At 38.1% G+C, this 19,342-nt stretch overlaps 1 protein-coding gene across 5 annotated transcripts in view; it reads left to right on the forward strand.

Moving 5' to 3' along the window:
• LOC132378335 (triple functional domain protein-like) overlaps nt 1-19,342 on the forward strand; it is a 346,417-nt gene that overhangs the window by 139,947 nt on the left and 187,128 nt on the right. For all 5 annotated transcript variants that reach the window (XM_059945155.1, XM_059945150.1, XM_059945151.1 and 2 more), the window contains exons 8-10: nt 4,120-4,251; nt 6,677-6,907; nt 10,685-10,807. In XM_059945155.1, the coding sequence (XP_059801138.1) occupies nt 4,120-4,251; nt 6,677-6,907; nt 10,685-10,807 (486 nt within the window). The remainder of the gene's footprint in view (nt 1-4,119; nt 4,252-6,676; nt 6,908-10,684; nt 10,808-19,342) is intronic.

The following is a 19,342-nucleotide window of genomic DNA, read 5'->3' on the forward strand; positions in this document are numbered from 1 at the left end:
TAAAAAAATCAGGACAATCCACATTTGGAGCATAAACATTAACCATAGCAACCTTTTTATTAAAAAGTAAGCCCGTAATTAACAAAAATCTACCATTCGGATCCGAAAAGATATCATGTTGGACAGATGCAATAGAGGAGTCGATAAAAATTGAAACTCCCTTTACTGTGGCATTCGAATTTGAATGGTACTGCTGACCCCGCCAAAACCTAAAAAAGCGATAATTGCCCTCCTTCCTCACATGAGTTTCTTGTACAAAAATGATATGGGCGTTAAGTCTTTGGAATACTTTGAAAATCTTCTTTCGTTTAATCGGATGGTTTAAACCATTAGTCTTCCAAGACACAAAATTAATGGTCTGAGCCATATTTCTAAAATCAACCCTTTGGTATAAAAAGAGTTAACCAAATTATAAACTCATGCACCCGGAAGAGGAACAAAAATAAAGAGCAGACCCGGAAGTGTCAACATCGTGGACATATTTGTAGTTCAAAAACAGCCCAAATGAAAAAGCTAAAACAAACTGGTAAAAGAAATATAGAATTCAAAAAAAATCCACCCTCTCCCACTCAAGAAAGAGAAAAAAAAACCACAGCCAAAAATAGGCTGGGAAAAGGAAAAAATGAAACTAACTCTACCCCCCATATCAACGGAAGACCACTGCTTATATAAAGGATATATATTTAAAAAATCCACCCAAACTTTAAAAATTATAATCACTATACTAAAACCAAACTTCTTAATATACTTGGTTATAAAAAAAACGAAAAGAATATAATCACTAAAAACTTATAAATCGGGTTAAAACCCAAACAAACCAAAAAATATTTAAACTGTGAAGAGCGATGCATTGTAGGAAGAAGACGAGAGAAAATAATAATGCCATCTTAAAAAAAGCACCAAAAATGTTTTTTTCAAAAATCCACCCTTAGTAAAAAAAAAATTCACCTTCGAAGGAACAGAAGTAATAGTCAGTGATATAGTATAATGGTTAAAGTGTATAAAACAAACCGATTAATATGTTGAAAGAACACTTTAACTTGAGTATAAAGTATAGAGTAAACCTTCACCAATAGCCAGAAACAAAATCTGGTTTGGGGAATCAAAAACCCTCTTACACAATCAAAATCACACATTTATTAGGCATGAGAGTCCGTAGCAGTAGGGAAGTTCTCATTCAGAAAACTTCTTGCTTCAGGTGTAGAAAGGAAAACTCGGCGTGGAGCTTTCGGTGGTGAGATTCTGAGCTTTGCAGGGTATAAGAGCGCAGGTTTTAGATTTTTCTCATAACATTCAGACATCAGTAGTTTAAAAAGAAGCCTCGCCTTCATTACTTCAGGACTAAAATCTGATACTAAGCGGAAATTGTGATCCTGAAATTTAACCATTCCTACACGCTGAGCCACACGAATAAGTTGCTCTTTATCATGTACGTAATGAAACCAGACAATTACAACCAAGGGTTTAGCTGAAGCACTCGGCTATCGACGCATAATTCTATGAGCGCGATCAAGTAACGGAGCGCTATCTGGAAATACAGACGGGAACGCATCCTTTAAAAGTTTAGCAAAGTGCTTCATGGGGTCGCCTTGTTCAATACCTTCCGGGAGACCAAGTATACGTAGGTTCTGTCTTCTGGACCGATTCTCGAAGTCGACACTCTTGGCTTTAAGTGTTTCCACCAATTTAGTGGTCGAAAGTAAATCCTGTTGCAATTTTTCAATTGTCAAATCTCGTTTCCGTTTCAGATCTTCTTGCAGAGATGCGATAAGAACTTGTTGCTGGTTAATTACTGAATCTGTCTTATCCATATAATCTTGAAAAGCCTTTATATCTTGTTTAAAAATTTGTTGTTGTTCATCAAATTTTTTATCCAAAACCTCCAATAGCAATTCATAAGTTAATTCAGTGCGTTGCAGATGAGCTTGCTTCTTTTCATTACCGTTCGGGTTCTGCCCAGGTTCTCGTCCTTTAGATCTAAGAGCCATTTCTGAGTACATATCTTCAAAAATTCACAATAAACTCTTAACGATAAGTCCAAAAAAATAGCAAGAATCTTTTGGTGTAGGCAAAAATAAGTTGAATAAGGGTGATCAAAGGTTAAAAAAAGTAAAGGTTATGGAGCGAAACGAAAACAGTACTCACTCCATGAGAGTCTTCTGCTGACCTCTCGCCTGATCAGATTTTGGATGTGCTATTTGGTCGACTTATTTATGAAATATTTCTATCATTTTCCACTAGCTGACCTGGAAACTGCTTCCAATTTACTCTCTTGGTATAAAAATTATTCTACATAATCAGTTTTAAATTTGTCCATTGTCAGTTTGAAAGTGCTTTTGTTCTGCTGTTAGTGTAGTGTGCATTAGAATCTAGATCTAGGTATACTTCAGACAAAAAGCAGAGATTAAGTAAGGGGGAGCTCTTTGCAATGGGAGAAATTAGGTAATTATTTTCCCTGAAAATCACTGCTGTTTACAATTGACATGAACACTTTAGACCCTGAAATTAAAAATGAAATTTCTAAATTTGCACACAACTCCAAATTGGGTCATTGGGACAGTCAGCAACAAGAAGGACCCTGAGTTCTGTAGTCAGAGGAAAGACCTTGCCCTATGGATGTCTGAGCTGTTCATGGGGGGAGGAGGAGAAACATCACAGAACGATAGTGATTGGGATTCACTAGGGATGAAGAAAGGCCTTTTTTTGATGAGGCAGAAGTGATTCTTGGGTGCGTTGTTGCCCAGATTAAGATTAAATTTTGAAGGATGAGCATGATCAGCTAGATGTCCATTTCAGAACTGAAATTAACCCAGATGAACTGAGGTGTTTTGATACAGACAAGGCAAGCTGAGATAGTAGTTAAGCATGTGGGATTTTTTTTATATCAGAGTACAAGAGCAAGGAAGTAATAGCAAACCTTTATAAAACACGAGTTCAGCCACAATTATAGTATTGTGTCCAATTTTGGCCACTGTACTCAATGATAAATGAAGTCTTTAGAGATGATGCAGAAGTGAGACGATTGCTCAGATGAGGCTAATGATGTGAGCATTGAGAGAAGGCGAGGGAACTGTTTTTTGTTATTAGTGGAAGTGTCAAGAATTGGGGCAACATAATAAAGGTTATTACAAAAGCAACCAAAACTAAAATGTGCAACAACATTTTTACAAAGAGAGTGGTTAGGGTCTGGTTTGCATGGCAAATAGAAGCAGTGGTGACACGTTCAATGGTAGCATTCAAAAAAGCAGATAAATAGTTGGAAAGAAAGGATTTCAAAGTATGGATGATAGTAAATCTGGCTGGATTGCTCTCAAATGGTGGTGCTATGAACAAACAAGTCAAAGTATATCCATGTGAAAAGACCATAAGTAGAGGCCATCAGTATAAGGTAGTCACTAAGAAATTTACCTGGAGATTCAGAAGCAACACTTGAGCAGTGATGAGGGTGTAAATTTGCTACCATAGAGAATGGCTGAATTTAGTTCACTTGAGGTGAGGCTGGACAAGCATACAAGGGAGAAGGGAACAGTGGTTTCCACTAATAGAATTAGATGAGGGAGGAACAGGAGTTAAGCCAGCATGAATTGATCGGGCCTACTGGGCTAATTTTCTTTTGTACATCCTATGTAAACAGAAAATAATAATTTTTTGAAATTCCTTATTTTTGTGGTATCATGTTCATGGACTACAAATTCTACACGACTCTAGATGAATTGTCAATTACGGCTGACGGGCCCCATCTGGTTTTAAGGGGCCAGTAGCACGCCTTTGCCCCTTCTTCTGTCAGTAGAAACGGTTCCTCTGGGCTTAGTAGTTAACCCACCTATGTAGACCAGGAGTTGAACTTGGTGGTCAGAGGATATTTGAGATGCATGCCATTGGGAACATTTAATAGGTAGTGAGAGCTTATCCCCACTACCACCCCGGTTACAACAACCTTAAGGAACTTTGTACAAAACTACATTTAATATATTGTACCTGAAGTCATTTTCTGAAAGGCCTAATTATATGCAAGTTATGCAGTCAGTCATAAAAGTTTTTGGACCAAGTTAGTCAAAAGATTTTCAGACCAAAGTCAGCTGAAGTCTTCTATTGTTGATCGTGGATTTTTATTTCCAGTATATGAGTAATGTGGACTCTTGGTGTAAGGCCTGTGGAGAAGTGGATCTTCCCTCAGAGCTGCAGGATCTGGAAGATTCCATTCATCATCACCAAGGTTTATATGAACAAATAACGCTGGCATACTCGGAGGTAAGTGAAGTAATGCAGAACAAATGACAGGATACAGGAATCAATTTCGGATAACTTGGCAGGTTTTGTTGACATGATAAGCAACAGCATAAAAGATTTTCTGGAGCAATTTATTAACAAGGGAATATTTCATTAGCTCTAAAATACAAAAGAAAACAAAGACAATCAGCATAAACAAACAGGAAATAGGGATTTTTTTAATGATGTTCTTATACAGGGAATCTTGGATGATTAAAGGGTCATCACTTGTGCACAATAGGCACAAAATACTTTTTTTAAATCATAATTGAAAAAATGTTTTAAAATTTCCTGATGTTAATTTTTTGATGCTATTACCATGCATTCAAAAACAAAGAAAATATCACAAAAGCCTGAGAAAAATTTTTAAATTACCATTAAAGTGGAAGTACTAGTCTGGGTCTAGTTATATCCAAATTTCCTGGTATTTTGTACAACCCAATCATGGTTAATGTTCATCTGGCCTTTTTCATCATTATCATAGGACAAGTATTTTTATGGAGGTTTTGCTCTGTTGGCACAAAAAGGAACCTGGGTAAAACACAATAGTTTTTGAGAGTTTTTTCCTGAAATGTTCCAAGTCTCTACTTTCCTGGAGCTCTTTTTTGAATTTTATGTTTGTTAATTCATGCTGTCTATCCTTTTTATAATGGGGAAAATAAATATTATTTATTCACCTGATGGGTGAATCTTTCCCATTTGTGTACATGCTCAACTTGTGGAGGAACAAATACTACTTGTGAAGAGATTTATAAAATTAGTGAAAGGGATCAGACAATGAGTTAAAATGATGAACACTAGGATGATTTGCTTAGAATTTTTTTTACATTTTCTATTACTTTATAATATTCCCATTTCATGTGATTGCTCAGATTCAAGTACCTGTTTTGAATGAAGAAACACCATTAGAAACTACAGCTGATTCAGCTGTTGAGGGTATTGCAGCTAACCTGCATCCTGTGCTTGTCCTAATTTTTAAAAATCGGAGTAGAATTAATTTGAAGTATATAGCTGCTGCTTCCTTTACAAACCAGAGCTTGAAATATTGGAAGGGAAAAAGTATTCTGTTGCTATAAAGCTGAAACAACAGTCAGGCAGTATCTCTAGAGAAAGCAATGCTTTTGATTTTATTTTATTTAGAGATACAGCCCTGTTAAAGGTTCTTCCAGCTCAGTGAGCCTGTGCCACCCAGTTATATAGCTCATGTGCCCAACTAACCTACTAATGTACATCTTTGGAATGTGGGAGGAAACCAGAGCACTTGGAGAAAAACGTGTTCATGGGGAGAACGTGCATACTCTTTACAGACAACAGTGGAATTGAACCCAGGTTGCTGTTACTGTAACAGTGCTATGCTAACCTGTGTGATACCATGTTGCCTACTAAAATGTGATCACTGAACCTTGGGAACAACTTAAGATTCGTAGATAATTTTCCCAGCAGAGAAGGTCATTGGGCCACTAGACATACCAGTAGAGCAGTCCTACCTATCCAATTCCCATGCCATTCTTTGAAGTCCTTCAAATTATTTAATACAAGTGCCTGTCCACTTTCCATTTCAAGGCACTGATTAGTTTTGTTTCCACCACCCCTACAGCAGGAAATAACTTCATTTTTTCCCTTCACAGATTTTGCTTCAGTTGTGCATATTTCAATTGTATTCTGTTTCTATTGTACAAACCCTGTTTTATGTCATTAACTTCATTTGAGTAATTCGTTAGTATCCAGGCTAGGTTAGGCCAAACCTTCCCCAAAACTAAAATCAAATATGTTTGTTGTTCGGTTTCTATCTGATGCACACCTCAGTTCAGGGATATTTTTATTCCCATATTATGCCCTGTACAATTCTTGTCAATATCCTTACTAAAACATTTTGGTTGTAGGTTTGCTTTAACGCAGCTTTTTATATTTTGTATTTAATATGCTATGTTTTGTGCTGCTTTCCTTCAGAACAATTTGCAGACCCTTTATTTCTTTAATCTATCACTGTCTTGATGCCCGATTTCTTGTAATCATTCATTAGCTGGCTAGATTGTACTCTGATTTTTTTTTTAAACCCACAATGTCTCCACCATTTTCTCCTTTAAATCCTTTTAAAAAAGCAGTTCTGTTTGCAAGTCTGATCACTCACACCTAAGTTCCCCTTTGGCTTCATATGCTTTTTGGGGTTGAATTAGTTGTCAGTAGTCCCTTCCTCTTCTCAAGACCTTTATAAGCAAGGTCATGAGAAGAGGAAGAGAAATTATGCTGTTGTTCCTTTAAAGCTTAGTATAAAGGGCAAATGAATAGTTAAAAATTATGACGCATAAATGAATTTTCAGTGACTTATAGTTTAGTTCCTTTTAACTTAAAGTGAGCTTATATTTACAATTTTAGTTATGATTTACATTCAAAATGTCTTGTGCAGGTGAGTCAAGATGGAAAGGTTCTGCTGGATAAACTCCAGCGTCCTCTGACCCCAGGGAGTGCTGACTCACTAATGGCAACAGCCAATTACTCAAAGGCTGTTCACCATGTGTTGGATATTATTCATGAGGTCCTGCACCATCAGCGACAGTTGGAAAATATCTGGCAGCACCGAAAGGTTCGACTTCACCAGCGACTCCAGCTTTGTGTATTTCAACAAGATGTACATCAGGTGAATGCCAAAATTTTATTAGTATCGATGTAAAACTAACGGACAGGATTTACTCATTTCATTTAAAGGATTGAATATTATTTTCAGCCGCAATATATTTTACTTCTTGCATGACAGTTTTCATTTATACAAGTAAGTCCAGTATTTCCAACAGTTAATAAGAAGGGATATGTGCATTGAGGACTGGTTAAGTACTGATGTGTACTTGAATCTTTACAGGGATTGATTGTTTCTTTCCTCTTTATTGAAAACCACAGCTGTTGATTCCACATTTTCAATTATTTAAAGTGACATCTCACATCCATCTTCTCAGGCTGTCCTTGAGAGCACAAATCCCATTTTAAAGTAAACTGAGAATTGAGGAACGGGTTGCATTTCATTTCTGACAGTTGTCGCAGATTAAACATGCTGCATGTGAGGCAGATTCAATTGAGTATTACTGACACAAAGCTCTAATCCGTGTGTAATTGAGATGAGCTAATTCTGACTTCAGGAAGGGATGCAGTGTATATACTCCTGTCTGCATCAATGGTGTTGAGGTTAATAGGGTTGAAAGTTTCAGGTTCCTAGGAGTGAACATCAAAAATGGCCAACGACATAGATGCCACAGACAAAAAAGTTTATCAATGATTCTACCACCTCATGAGGCTTCAGATATTTGGCGTGTCCTCATTGGCATTTACTAACTTTTATTAACGCACCATAGAAGGCAAGATATCTGGATGTATATCAGCTTGGTTTGATAGCTGCTTTGCACATGACTGCATGAAACTGCAGAGAATTTTGAGCACAGTTCAGCACATAACAGAAACCCACCTCCCCTCCTTGGACTCTGTCTACATTTCTTGCTTCCTTAGTAAAGTTGCCATAATCAAAGACCTCGCCCACTCAAGATACTCTCTTTTTTTCTCTGCTCTCCCATTAATCAGAAGTTATAAAGGCCTGAAGTCATGTACCACCAAGCTCAAGGACAGCTTCTGCCTTACTAAATAAGACTATTAAATGGTTCCTATTACTCTTGACCTCACAGTCTACCTTCTTGCATGACATTGTTTAGCTGCACTGCATTTTCTGTGCGCTGTTACATTTTATTCGGATTTGTTATAGATTTACCATGTTCTGCCTCAAGGCACTGTGCAATTTGGTTGTAGATGGTTCGTATTCATCATGGAGGACGGTGACCAGAGTGTTCTGCAGGGATCTGTTCTGGGGCCCCTCCTCTTTGTGATCTTTATAAATGACCTGGATGAGGAAGTAGAAGGGTGGGTTAGTAAGTTTGCTGATGACAAAAAAGTTTGGGGTGTTGTGGATAGTCTGGAAGGTTGTCAGAGTTTATAGCATGATATTGATAGGATGCAGAACGGGGCTGAGAAGTGGCAGATGGAGTTCATTGCAGATATGTGTCAAGAGGTTTATTTCGATAGGTCAAATTTGACGACAGAAGTATTAATGGTAAGGCTCTTGGCAATGTGGGAGAGAAATCCTAGGCAGTTTCTAGAGTAGGTTACATAATTGGCACAACTTTGTGGACCGAAGGGCCGGTAATGTGCTGTGTTCTATGTTCTGTGTTTTAATGATCTGGTATGTATGAACAATATGCAAGACAAGCTTTTCACTGTATCACAGTACATGTGACAATAAGAAACCAATTCCAATTCCAAATCTGTATCACCTAAAGATTTAACACAGCAACAACTGACGTGAACATTGAAGGATTAACTAATATTAAACACCAAAATTGTAGTATATCCAGGAATTAAGAATTGGCAACATGGGCAGGTCAATGGTTGACTGCTTTTTCACACCCTGCTCTACTTGCTTTATACTTATGACTGTGTGGCTACACACAACTCCAATGCTATTTTCAAGTTTGCTGACGACACTACTGTCTTAGGCCGAATTAACAGTGGTGATGAATTGGCATATAGGAGGGGATTGAAAATCTGGCTGAGTAGTTTTGTTGAAATTCAGTAACAAAATTTTACTCAATGTCCACAAGCTCAAGGAGCAAGGAGGTTCATGAGCAAGTCCTCGTTGGAGGGTCATAAGTGGAGAGGATCAGCAACTTTAAATTCCTAGGTGTTATCATTTTATTGAACCTCTCTTGGGCCCTGCACCTAAGTGCAATTACAAAGAAAGCACGGCAACACTTCTATTTTCTTAGGAGTTTGGGAAGATTTTGCATGGTATTTAAAACTGCAACAAACTTCTATAGATTTGCAGTGGAGAGTATATTGATTGGGCTGCATCACAGCCTGGTATGGAAACACCAAATCCCTTGGATGACTAATCCTACAACAACCTGTCCAGTCCATCACAGGTAAAACCCTCTCCACCATTTGGCCCATCTACATGGAGCATTGTCACAGGAAAGGAGCATCCATCATCAAGGTCCCCCACCATCCAGGCCATGCTCTCTTCTCATTGCTGCCATCAGAAAGAAAGTACAGGAGCTTCAGGACTCACACCACAAGGTTCAGGGATAGTTATTATCCCTCAACCATCAGATCCTTGAGCCAAAAGGGATGACTTTACTCAACATTATTTGTCCCATCATTGAAATGTTCCCACAATCTCTAGACTCACTTTCAAGGACTCTTCATGCATCTCATGTTCTCGATATTTATTGCTTGTTTATTATTATTATTATTATTATTATTATTATTAATTCTTCTTTTATTTGCCCAGTTTGTTGTCTTTTCCACAATGGTTGAATGCCCAGTTGATGTGGACTTTCAGTGATTATATTATGGATTTATTGAGCATGCCTGTGAGGAAATAATCTTGGGATTGTATATGGTGACATATATGTACCTCAATAATAAATTTACTTTGAATTTTGATTCCTCAAATTCTTTCCACAATCTGTAAGATGTAAGTTCAGAGTGTAAGGAAGCACTTTTTCCTCTCCCTGGAATTTTGGAAGCTTGTCACCATGCAGGACCCAGCAAGATGCAATTCACCCACAGCCTTAAACATACACTTCCTTTACTACTGGTGCACAATGGCTACAATGTACATTATGTGTGGAATGCAACGGAGTTACTTGCCTCATAATTTGTAATAGGCTTCCAAATCTGAAACCTTACCACCAAAGACAGGATGACATACAAATGAACATTAAGTTGGGTGCAGTGCATTATGTAAATCCTGCACTATATTAGATTTAGATTCCCCTTCAAGTCTAATATAGTGCAAACACGAGGGGTCTCGGCCCGAAACGTCAACAGTGCTTCTCCCTATCGATGCTGCCTGGCCTGCTGTGTTCTACCAGCATTTTGTGTGTGTTGAAGTCTAATATAGTGTTGGGTTTGAATAATGTATCCTTTCAACATCAAGGAACTCCTCACTGAATGCCTTGGTGGGAGTTCCTTGACCAGAAGTTTCTGAAGCGAATTAAGGTAAATAATTGCTAAGTGTTATAACTTTAAAAACATGATGTTTTTTTTTTACTGGAAGTAATGAAATTAAAAAATCTGATCACAATCAAGTCTAAACTAATTTGGGGCTTTTTTCCAATGGTAAGGCCACAGTAGTCATGTAAGTTGTTATTTCCTAGGCATTAATTTTACACCTTCATTGTGACAGTTCAAAAAATGTCAACAGATGTGAAAGAAGAAGCATCTAACTGATAATATTCTTTGTCTTGATCAATGGCTGCATGCATTAGAAAAATTGGGAGTATATTGATCATGGCTGAAATTCGTATTGGGACTGTGGATTTGGTCAGAATATTTGGAAGTTCATTCCTTAGTGTGCTTTCATTAAATGTTTCAGGTGTTGGACTGGATTGAAAATCATGGAGAGGCTTTTCTCAGCAAGCACACTGGAGTAGGAAAATCACTCCATAGAGCCAGGGCTTTGCAAAAACGGCATGAAGATTTTGAAGAAGTTGCACAGGTAAGCTATGCTCATGTAGACTGAGAGGTGAAGAGGTAAATTTTTTTAAATGTACAATTATCTGTATGTTGAATAGGGTCCTGTTTACAAGAATAATCCTGAGTTTCCAGTTCCATGTCACTTAAATTCCCCATCCTATTCCCATTCTTTGGTTTCTTAACATTGAAGTCCCAGCTTAGCTGAAGAAACATGTGTCTCATCTTGCAACCAATGTCATTACAGCTTCAGGACCTAACAAAGAATTAAGTAATTTCAGATGAACAGCCTTTCTATTTTACTTCAAAGCTGGCCATTTCTGATGATGTCGTAGACCTGTAACATTACCTCAGTTATTTTATGTTCCATAGATACTACTCAATCAACTGGATATTTCCAGCATTCTTACTGGTTTCCAGTAAGTGTGATGTTCTGTATTTCACAGTTTCTGCAATGATAAACTTTTCTCTCTCTTCTTTGTCTGTATTCACCTCCTATTTAACTCTCCTTTCTACAGATCAGCAGTTAACAAGACTCCATCATCCTTTTATCCAGCATCACTACTGCATGCATTACACTTTCACTTGGTCTCCACTATATCATTTGTCCTCACCCCTCCTCCATGCTTCTAAGTTTTCCCCGGTCTGATGGAAGGATATCAGTCCATAGCATTTTTTTTTCTCTGTGTAAGTAGTATCCGACCAGCTCAGTATTTGCAGCATTATCTTATTTTTATTTTGGGTTTCTAACATAAGCTGTTATGTCCTTTTCAACTCTCATGTTAGTGATTGATTGCAATGTTGAAGAGTACATGTTTGCTTAACCATGTCTGAAACCAAAAATGAGTTTTCTTGAGGTACTGAGAAGTAGCTGTTTCATTTCTTATTTGCTAGATTCTTTTGGAATTACATTCCTGTTTTCAAATTTTGAAAGCTTGAGGTTGTTAAGCGCATAATCTCCAATTAAATATTTTGAAATGGTTAGTCTTACGTAAGTAGCACAGATTGAGTATTTCTTTAGATTCTGTAAAACTATTGAAGATCTGTGAGGCAAAGTGCAGTGGTACTATTATTTAGCACATTTTTTTAACGTGATTGAGATTCCCCATGTTATGTCAATTTGCTTTACATTATTTCCTGCTAAATATGTTTATATTTCATTGGTGATATATTTAAATCATTGGTTAATTTTATTGCTAAATTTTAGTTTTGTTTCATTTGAGTTCAAGAAATAGTTTTCAATGATATTTGATGCCTTCTCCCCCCACTAGCAAAACTTAATTTTATGCACTTCAGTCACTGTTACTTTGCAGAATGAAGAGTAAAGGTAATATAAATGTTAACCTGTCATTATGCTCTTCTTGTTAATCAAAATCTGGCATATATAGTTGATTAGAATACTGAATTAAACTTTTAAAGCTATTTAATGTCCAAATTATACTCATAGTGAAAACTGCTAGCAAATACATTTAAACACTAAAAACACAAAAATGTTCTACTTGATTTCAGAGCAAGTAGTAATTCTATATTTTTAGTCATTGCCACAAAAGTTTCTGCAGATGCTGGCAATCTAGAGCAACACACACACACACAATGCTAGAGGAGCTCAACGAACTGGGCAGCATCTATGGAGGGGAATGAACAGGTGACGTTTTGGGCTTTGACCTTTCATCCAGAATAAGTAGGTGGGAAAGGGGAAGGAGTACAAGCCAGCAGGTAATAAGTGAGACCAGATGAAGGGTCTTGGCCTGAAACATCAACCATTTATTCCCTTTCATAAATGCAGCCTGATTTGCTGAGTTCCTCCAGCAGTTTGTGTTTTCAAACATAGCTTTGTGTCTTTATCCCAGAGGTACTGTAAATTGCATTCATCTATTCTAAATCAATTGGTTTACCTCCCACATTAATACAAATCCACATCAGAATAAATGCACCCATCATTTCCTTTTACTGTATAGTCAAAATTTCTGGTTTCAAATAATTGCTCAGGTGATAAAGTCAGGTTGATAATCTGAAGGAATAAAAATCCCTCTAAAATTGAAATTGAGGTGAAATATAAAGTGTGTTTTAGAGCGAGACATGATCCAAAATAGTATCAACAAGGATTTTTAGGTACCACAAAGCATTTATATCTTAGATCTCATAACCAATTTGCAATGCTTAAAATCTTACAATAGAACATCTTAAATCTCATTTTTAAATCTAATTGGGTGCATGTATCTACAATAAGAAGGGGTGAGTTTATGGAACCTTAGAAGAAGGCACCTTTTTTACATTGTGTCCATGCGAGCTGAAGAAACGCGTCAGTCTCGTTTCACTTCTGAGTTTGCAGTGAGTAGCTGTTTAGGCGTGACCCAATTTGAGCTTTGCTAGGTACTTTCTAAATGTGATGACAGTTACAGTCTGCACCACTTTTTATACAGTGAGCTCTGGAACATGATCTGAGCAATAAAAATTTCCTCCTCTCATAACTAATATTGTTCAAGTTCTCAAATATGCACCATGTATTTAATATCAAACAGATTTTGATTTTAACCTTTTATGATTTAGTTCAGGCTTTGGACTTAGTTAAAGACAATTCTGTCTTCCTTCCTTCTGCTAATTCTGACATCCCTAAGCATTAATGATTCTCTCCATTTTGCTTCGGGCTTTATTTTCCACCCTCTAATTTTCCTCTTCCTGTTGAAGTTGACTGCTTTTGGAAGCTTTGTATTATGTGCTTACAGTGACAAAGAAATTCCAATTGATGTCAGTTTGCAGTTACACAGTATTATAGAGGGAATGTATTACTGTAAATTCCGGACTATAAGCCGCTACTTTTTTCCCACGCTTTGAACACTGCGGCCTATACTACGGTGCGGCTAATGCATGTTTTTTTTTCATGCCGCCAAAAACATTTTGCCTCGTAACAGTAGACCAATAAAATTGATGAGTAGTTCACAGAGGTCCAATGAAATTGTACGATAAGTCAAGCGCACTTTCACAATTAAATTATTGTAAATCAGTAATTTGTACTCACCCTCATCAACATGGAAAACACTCGAAGAAAAGCATATGATGCAGCTTTTAAGTTAAAGGCGATCAATCTGGCAGTTGAAGAAGGAAATTGAGCTGCTGCACATAATCTTGGCATAAATGAATCGATGTTGAGACGGTGGAGACGCCAGCATGACGAACTGAGTCAATGCAAAAAGACGACAAAAGCTTTCAGAGGTAGTCATAGCAGATGGCCCGAACTTGAAAACTTTCTTGAAGACTGAGTTAACACACAGAGAGCAGGCAGCCGCGGTGTTTCCACCGTGCAGATCAGACTGAAGGCTAAAGCAATCACCACCAAAATGAAAATCGAAGATTTTAGAGGTGGGCCATCGTGGTGTTTTAGATTTATGAGACGAAAAGGCCTGTCCGTCAGGGTACGCACGACTCTGTGACAGCAGCTCCCTCCCGACCACGAGGAAAAGCTTGCTAACTTCCACACATTCACTCAAACAAAGATAGCGGAGAATTCCATCGGGCCAGATGATATCATAAATATGGATGAAGTACCTTTGACATTTGACCTGCCTCTCACTCGGACTGCTAATACAAAAGGTGACTCGTCCATCACACTGAAAACAAGTGGCCATGAGAGAACGCATTTTACTTGCGTTCTGAGCTGCACAGCATCCGGACTAAAGCTTCCACCGATGGTGATTTTTTAAGCGGCTGACAATGAAAGTTCAGTGAAAGCTGCCATCAAGAGTACAAACTCAATTCCAGCTGTGATTCCTGGGGGCACCACGAAGTATTTTCAGCCGCTGGACATCAGCGTGAACTGGGCATTTAAAGTGGCGCTGCGCGTTGAGTGGGAGGCTTGGATGACGAGCGGCGAGGAATCCTTTACCAAAACAGGACGCATGCGAAGAGCATCTTTAACTCAAGTCTGCCAGTGGATCCTAAATGCGTGGAGCCGTGTCACAACATCCACCATCACCAGCGGGTTTCGAAAGGCTGGACTGCTGCGTGATGAAGAGGACCGCGTGCACTCAAGTGAGAGCGACAACGAAGAGACTGAAGTGAGTGACGAGATCCTGAGGTTTTATTCAATTCGGACACTGAAGAAGAGGACTTTGATGGTTTTAGTGCGCAGGAGGAAGATGAAGAAGGCGATCAATAACTTTTCCTGGTAGGCTGCAGTATATATATTTTTTTTACCAGTCATTAGGAGATATTGGAATGTTGTTCGTGCACTGTTCAGTAAAAAAGTATATGCAACGTAATTTGTGTGTTACCAATACGTATGTATATTTAAAAGTAGCTGTGTTACAGGCACTGTTCGAAAAAAAGCATTTGCAATATATATTTGTTTATGTTACCATATGGATTTAATTAAAAGTTTAAAAAATCCTCACGTATAATATCTTTCTGTGTAAATATCTCAAATTACAACGTGGGACACCTGCGGCTTAAAATCCGGTGCGGCTTGTACAAGTACAAAATTGATTTTCTTTCTAAAATTAGAGCGTGCAGCTTTTAATCAGGTGCGCTCTGTAGTCCGGAATCTACGGTAATTGTGAATGATATAGGCCTCAAACACACAAATGGTCTTTTATGGGTGGTGTCTTCAATGTAATTATAAGAACTCACCTATATCAACCGTGAAGTGGACTTGATTGCCTTTGAATGGTCCTGAAGATATCTTTCTGCAAATCTATCTTTGTTTATTGCAGGCTTTACCCATTTTCCCATAAACCCCAATCTACATTCAATGATACAGTGCTCATCAGTCATCACAAGCACGTGATTTATTTCCCAAACCCCAATCTGTCACTGGGGCAAATTGGTCCCATTACTTGAAGTAGCATGGTGGGAAATTCACAGCAAAATCCACCATTCTGGACAATGCTACTGGCAATCTGCATGCTAACCACACACTCGATGTTTTAGGAACAGCTGCTTCCTCTCTGCCATTGGATTTCATAAATACTCTCTCTCTATTTTGCTCTTTGTTCACGTTAATTATTTTTTTAAAATATATTTTGCAAGTTGCAGTATTTTTTTAATGTGTTGCACTGTCATCATCATTATGAGCTGTGTCAGTATGACAAGGGTGGTCATGGTCTATTGACCATGATTGCTCTTGGCAGGTTTTTCCTGCAGAAGTGGTTTGCTGTTACCTTCTTCTGGGCAGTGTCTTTACACAGTGGTTGACCCCAGCCCTTATCAATGCTCTTCAGAGATTTTCTACCTGGCATCAGTGACTTGTGATATACACCAGCCTCTCACATGACCATCCACCACCTGCTCTCATGGCCTCATGTGACTCAGATCGGAGAGCTAAGCAGGTGCTATACCTTGCCCAAGGCTAGCAGAGGGAAGGATCGCCTTATACCTCCTTTGGTAGAAATGTATCTCCACCCCTCCACTGTACTGTTGCCATAGAGCAACGAATTTCACTTTATGAAAGCTCTAGGTTGTTAAGCACATAATCTGCAATTAAATGTTTTGGAGCAGTTAATAAACCTGATTCTGATGTATAAACAGACGCAGCAAACCTAGGATTTATAAATCTAACACGCATGATGCTTTTACGCACCATGTTCTTCAGAACATCACTTCCCGAGAGGTTATACAGAACTGGCGTAGAAGATTAAAATTCCTTGTAAGTCACCTTTAACTGTTGGTGCAACTAAAGTCTTCATGTTATCAACTCTTATTTTAAATGCTGTTAGTAACCGTCCTTCAATCAATCTCCCAGGAAATATATTTCATGCACATAAATTCTTTTCAGAGATTTTTTTTTAAAGATTACTCTACATTGAAAAATACTGTGAAATATGTTGTTTTGCGTCAGTGAACAACACAGTCCAAGAGGTGCTGAAGGCAGCCCAGAAGTGTTGTCACATCATTGGGTAAGGCCTTCTGGTGCCAACGTAGCATACCCACAGCTCAATAACCCTGCAAACGCTTTACCAGCACTGGTGAGAGTTGAACTTGATCTTGCACCTAGCACTGCAAACCACTGCGTTGCCTGCTGTTCTACCGTGCCACCCTCCTACATATGTACTTGCTTCTCTGGGTAAAGAAGATGTTCCTCATAGCTTCTCTGAATCTCTTCCCACTTCTCCTAAACAGATGTTCTCTAGCATCATCTACCCCTCACGGAGAGAAGTTACCTGCAGTCTACCCTAGTGATAATAGATGTCACCTTATCATTTTGTATGTTCCTCCTTAACTTCTGCAATAGGGAGACAAAACCTGGCTTCTCTTCATAAGTGAACTGCTCCACCCCAAGCAAAATCTCTGTAAGTCTCCTCTGCACCCCCTCCCTCCCAAACACTGTCACATCCTTCATATAGCTTAAGTGATCAGAATGGCTGCGCTATTGCAGCTGAGGTCGGACCAAGGCTTTATGTAAAATTGGAGCATAACCTCATTCCTTCTGCTTTCAGTGTCCCCTTTTGTTGTGCTAAGACTTAGAAAATAAAACAGAAAATGGTTCAAGACAGATGGGAACTATATATAGGCTTCTGTTAGCAGCTGGGAAGTGGCAGAATATATTATTGGAAAAAATTATAAGCACACTAGTATCCATGCACACCGTTTTGACAGGAACTTGTTTGTTTATTCCAATCTTTATGTAAGTTGAAATGTATCACTGAAACCACAGAAATTTTTTCACACAATAATCTCTTTATGAACATAAATTGCCACTATACTGTTAACAGAACAGGGATGGCATGGTAGTGCAGTGCTTAGCATGACCATATTACAGTGTCAGTGACCCAGTTCAGTTCCACCGCTGTCTATAAGGGGTCTGTATGTTCTTCCTGAGACCATGTTTGTTTCCTCCCACGTTCCAAAGATGTGTGGCTGCCAAGGTTTATTGGTCACATGGGTGTAATTGGGCAGTGCAGGTTCTTTGGGCCAGAAGGGCCTGTTACTGTGCTCTATAAATAAAAGAATCCCATACAAGCTTTTCATTCTGTTCCTTATTGACCATCAAGAACAAGCTATATGCTTGTTACATTCATTACATCATTACCATAAAGGCAAATTCATCAGTGTTGTTCCTCCTTCCCTTCACCCAAATTCTCTATACTTCTGTATTCCTTATTACCTGTTGAGTTAATTTTCCAGTTTACAAAAACAGATTACTGTGTTACCTGTTGAATTGTTTTATTCATTCTTCCTCCTTGTTCCTTAAACCTGATACATTCTATAAAAGTTATTTAGGCCACATACTTTTAAGCTGTCTTTCAGAACTGAAGTTTTCTTTTTCTCCTGATTGCCGAATGTATAATATCTAACAATTACTTTTTACATCTTTATTTTAATTTGTTTTAGAATCTGTTGCTATATCATTTCTAACTGACCCTTCCCAACTCATTATGTAATTTACAGCATTTGTAACTACCTTTTTTAATAAGTTCAGATTTATACGTATCTTGTATATAGATCAGCTTGCTAAAGCTTACCAAAACTGAACAAACTATATTACTTAGAACTACTCTATTAGATTAGAGAAACAGAACAATAAAAAATTATCTAAATCAGTAGAGAACAGGCACTGATCAAATAGCATTTAAGCTGCCATTCGTATGAATCTTTGCAACTATTTTGGTGCAAGCTGCCAAGAATGAAGCAGCACACCTTCCTTTACTGAAGTACAGTGAACTGTGGGAAGACCAAGAATAGAAAATGCCACAGATGTAGAATGTTGCCAGCACAAGCAATATATCTAATACTCATCCATATACTCATCCATAAAAATAGAAGTTAACAAAAGCCATAAAGTTGCACTGCCATTCAAAGGCATATTGTAACTATGGAACTGTGTGAGTACCGGACAATGAGTAAAGTAAAAAGCAGTTGTTTTTCCCATCTGTGACGAGGAACTTAGCGAAGACTAGGGCTTCGCTGTTATGTAACTATAGTGACCAGATATTTTGAATCACATTTGAGAAACACGATCCTGACCTTCAAGTTCTTCATCTGTGCTTTGGCAACAAATTGATCAAAGCTGCTGATTTACCCTGAAGAACTTTAATACTATGAAACTTGTGGCCCTTTGACCATTGCAACCCACAGTTGAAATGATTTGGATCCAAAGCTTCAGTTCTGTCAGTGCAGTACTCCCATTACTTGTGGAGTATTTAAAGCAGAAATAAGAACAGTAAAACCTGGATAAAAAGGTTCAAATGTTCATTTTATTGTCAAAGTATGCATGTAGAAAACAACTCCAGATAGTCAGGAAGTACAGAAAGAACATGGAGTTGATGAAAGAAAGGACATCAACTCCCCTCACCCCTGCACAAAAAAGAAATGTAACAGCACTCGCAGATCCCAGAATCCCCACCCTGCTGAAAAAAAGTGACAGTAACAATCCCACTTGCAGAGAAAAGTGACAAAACAATCCCTGACCCCCCCCCCTTAAATGCTATAAAGAACAGTGATAATAACAATGCCAGACTCCCTCACTCGCAGAAAAGAATAGCAATAGTAACATCAAACAACCCCACCCACACACACACACACACACACACAAAAACTGAAGGAAACTGATATAAAGTGCAGTCCA

Source organism: Hypanus sabinus, chromosome 20, assembly GCF_030144855.1.
Source record: "Hypanus sabinus isolate sHypSab1 chromosome 20, sHypSab1.hap1, whole genome shotgun sequence".
NCBI lineage: Eukaryota > Metazoa > Chordata > Chondrichthyes > Myliobatiformes > Dasyatidae > Hypanus > Hypanus sabinus.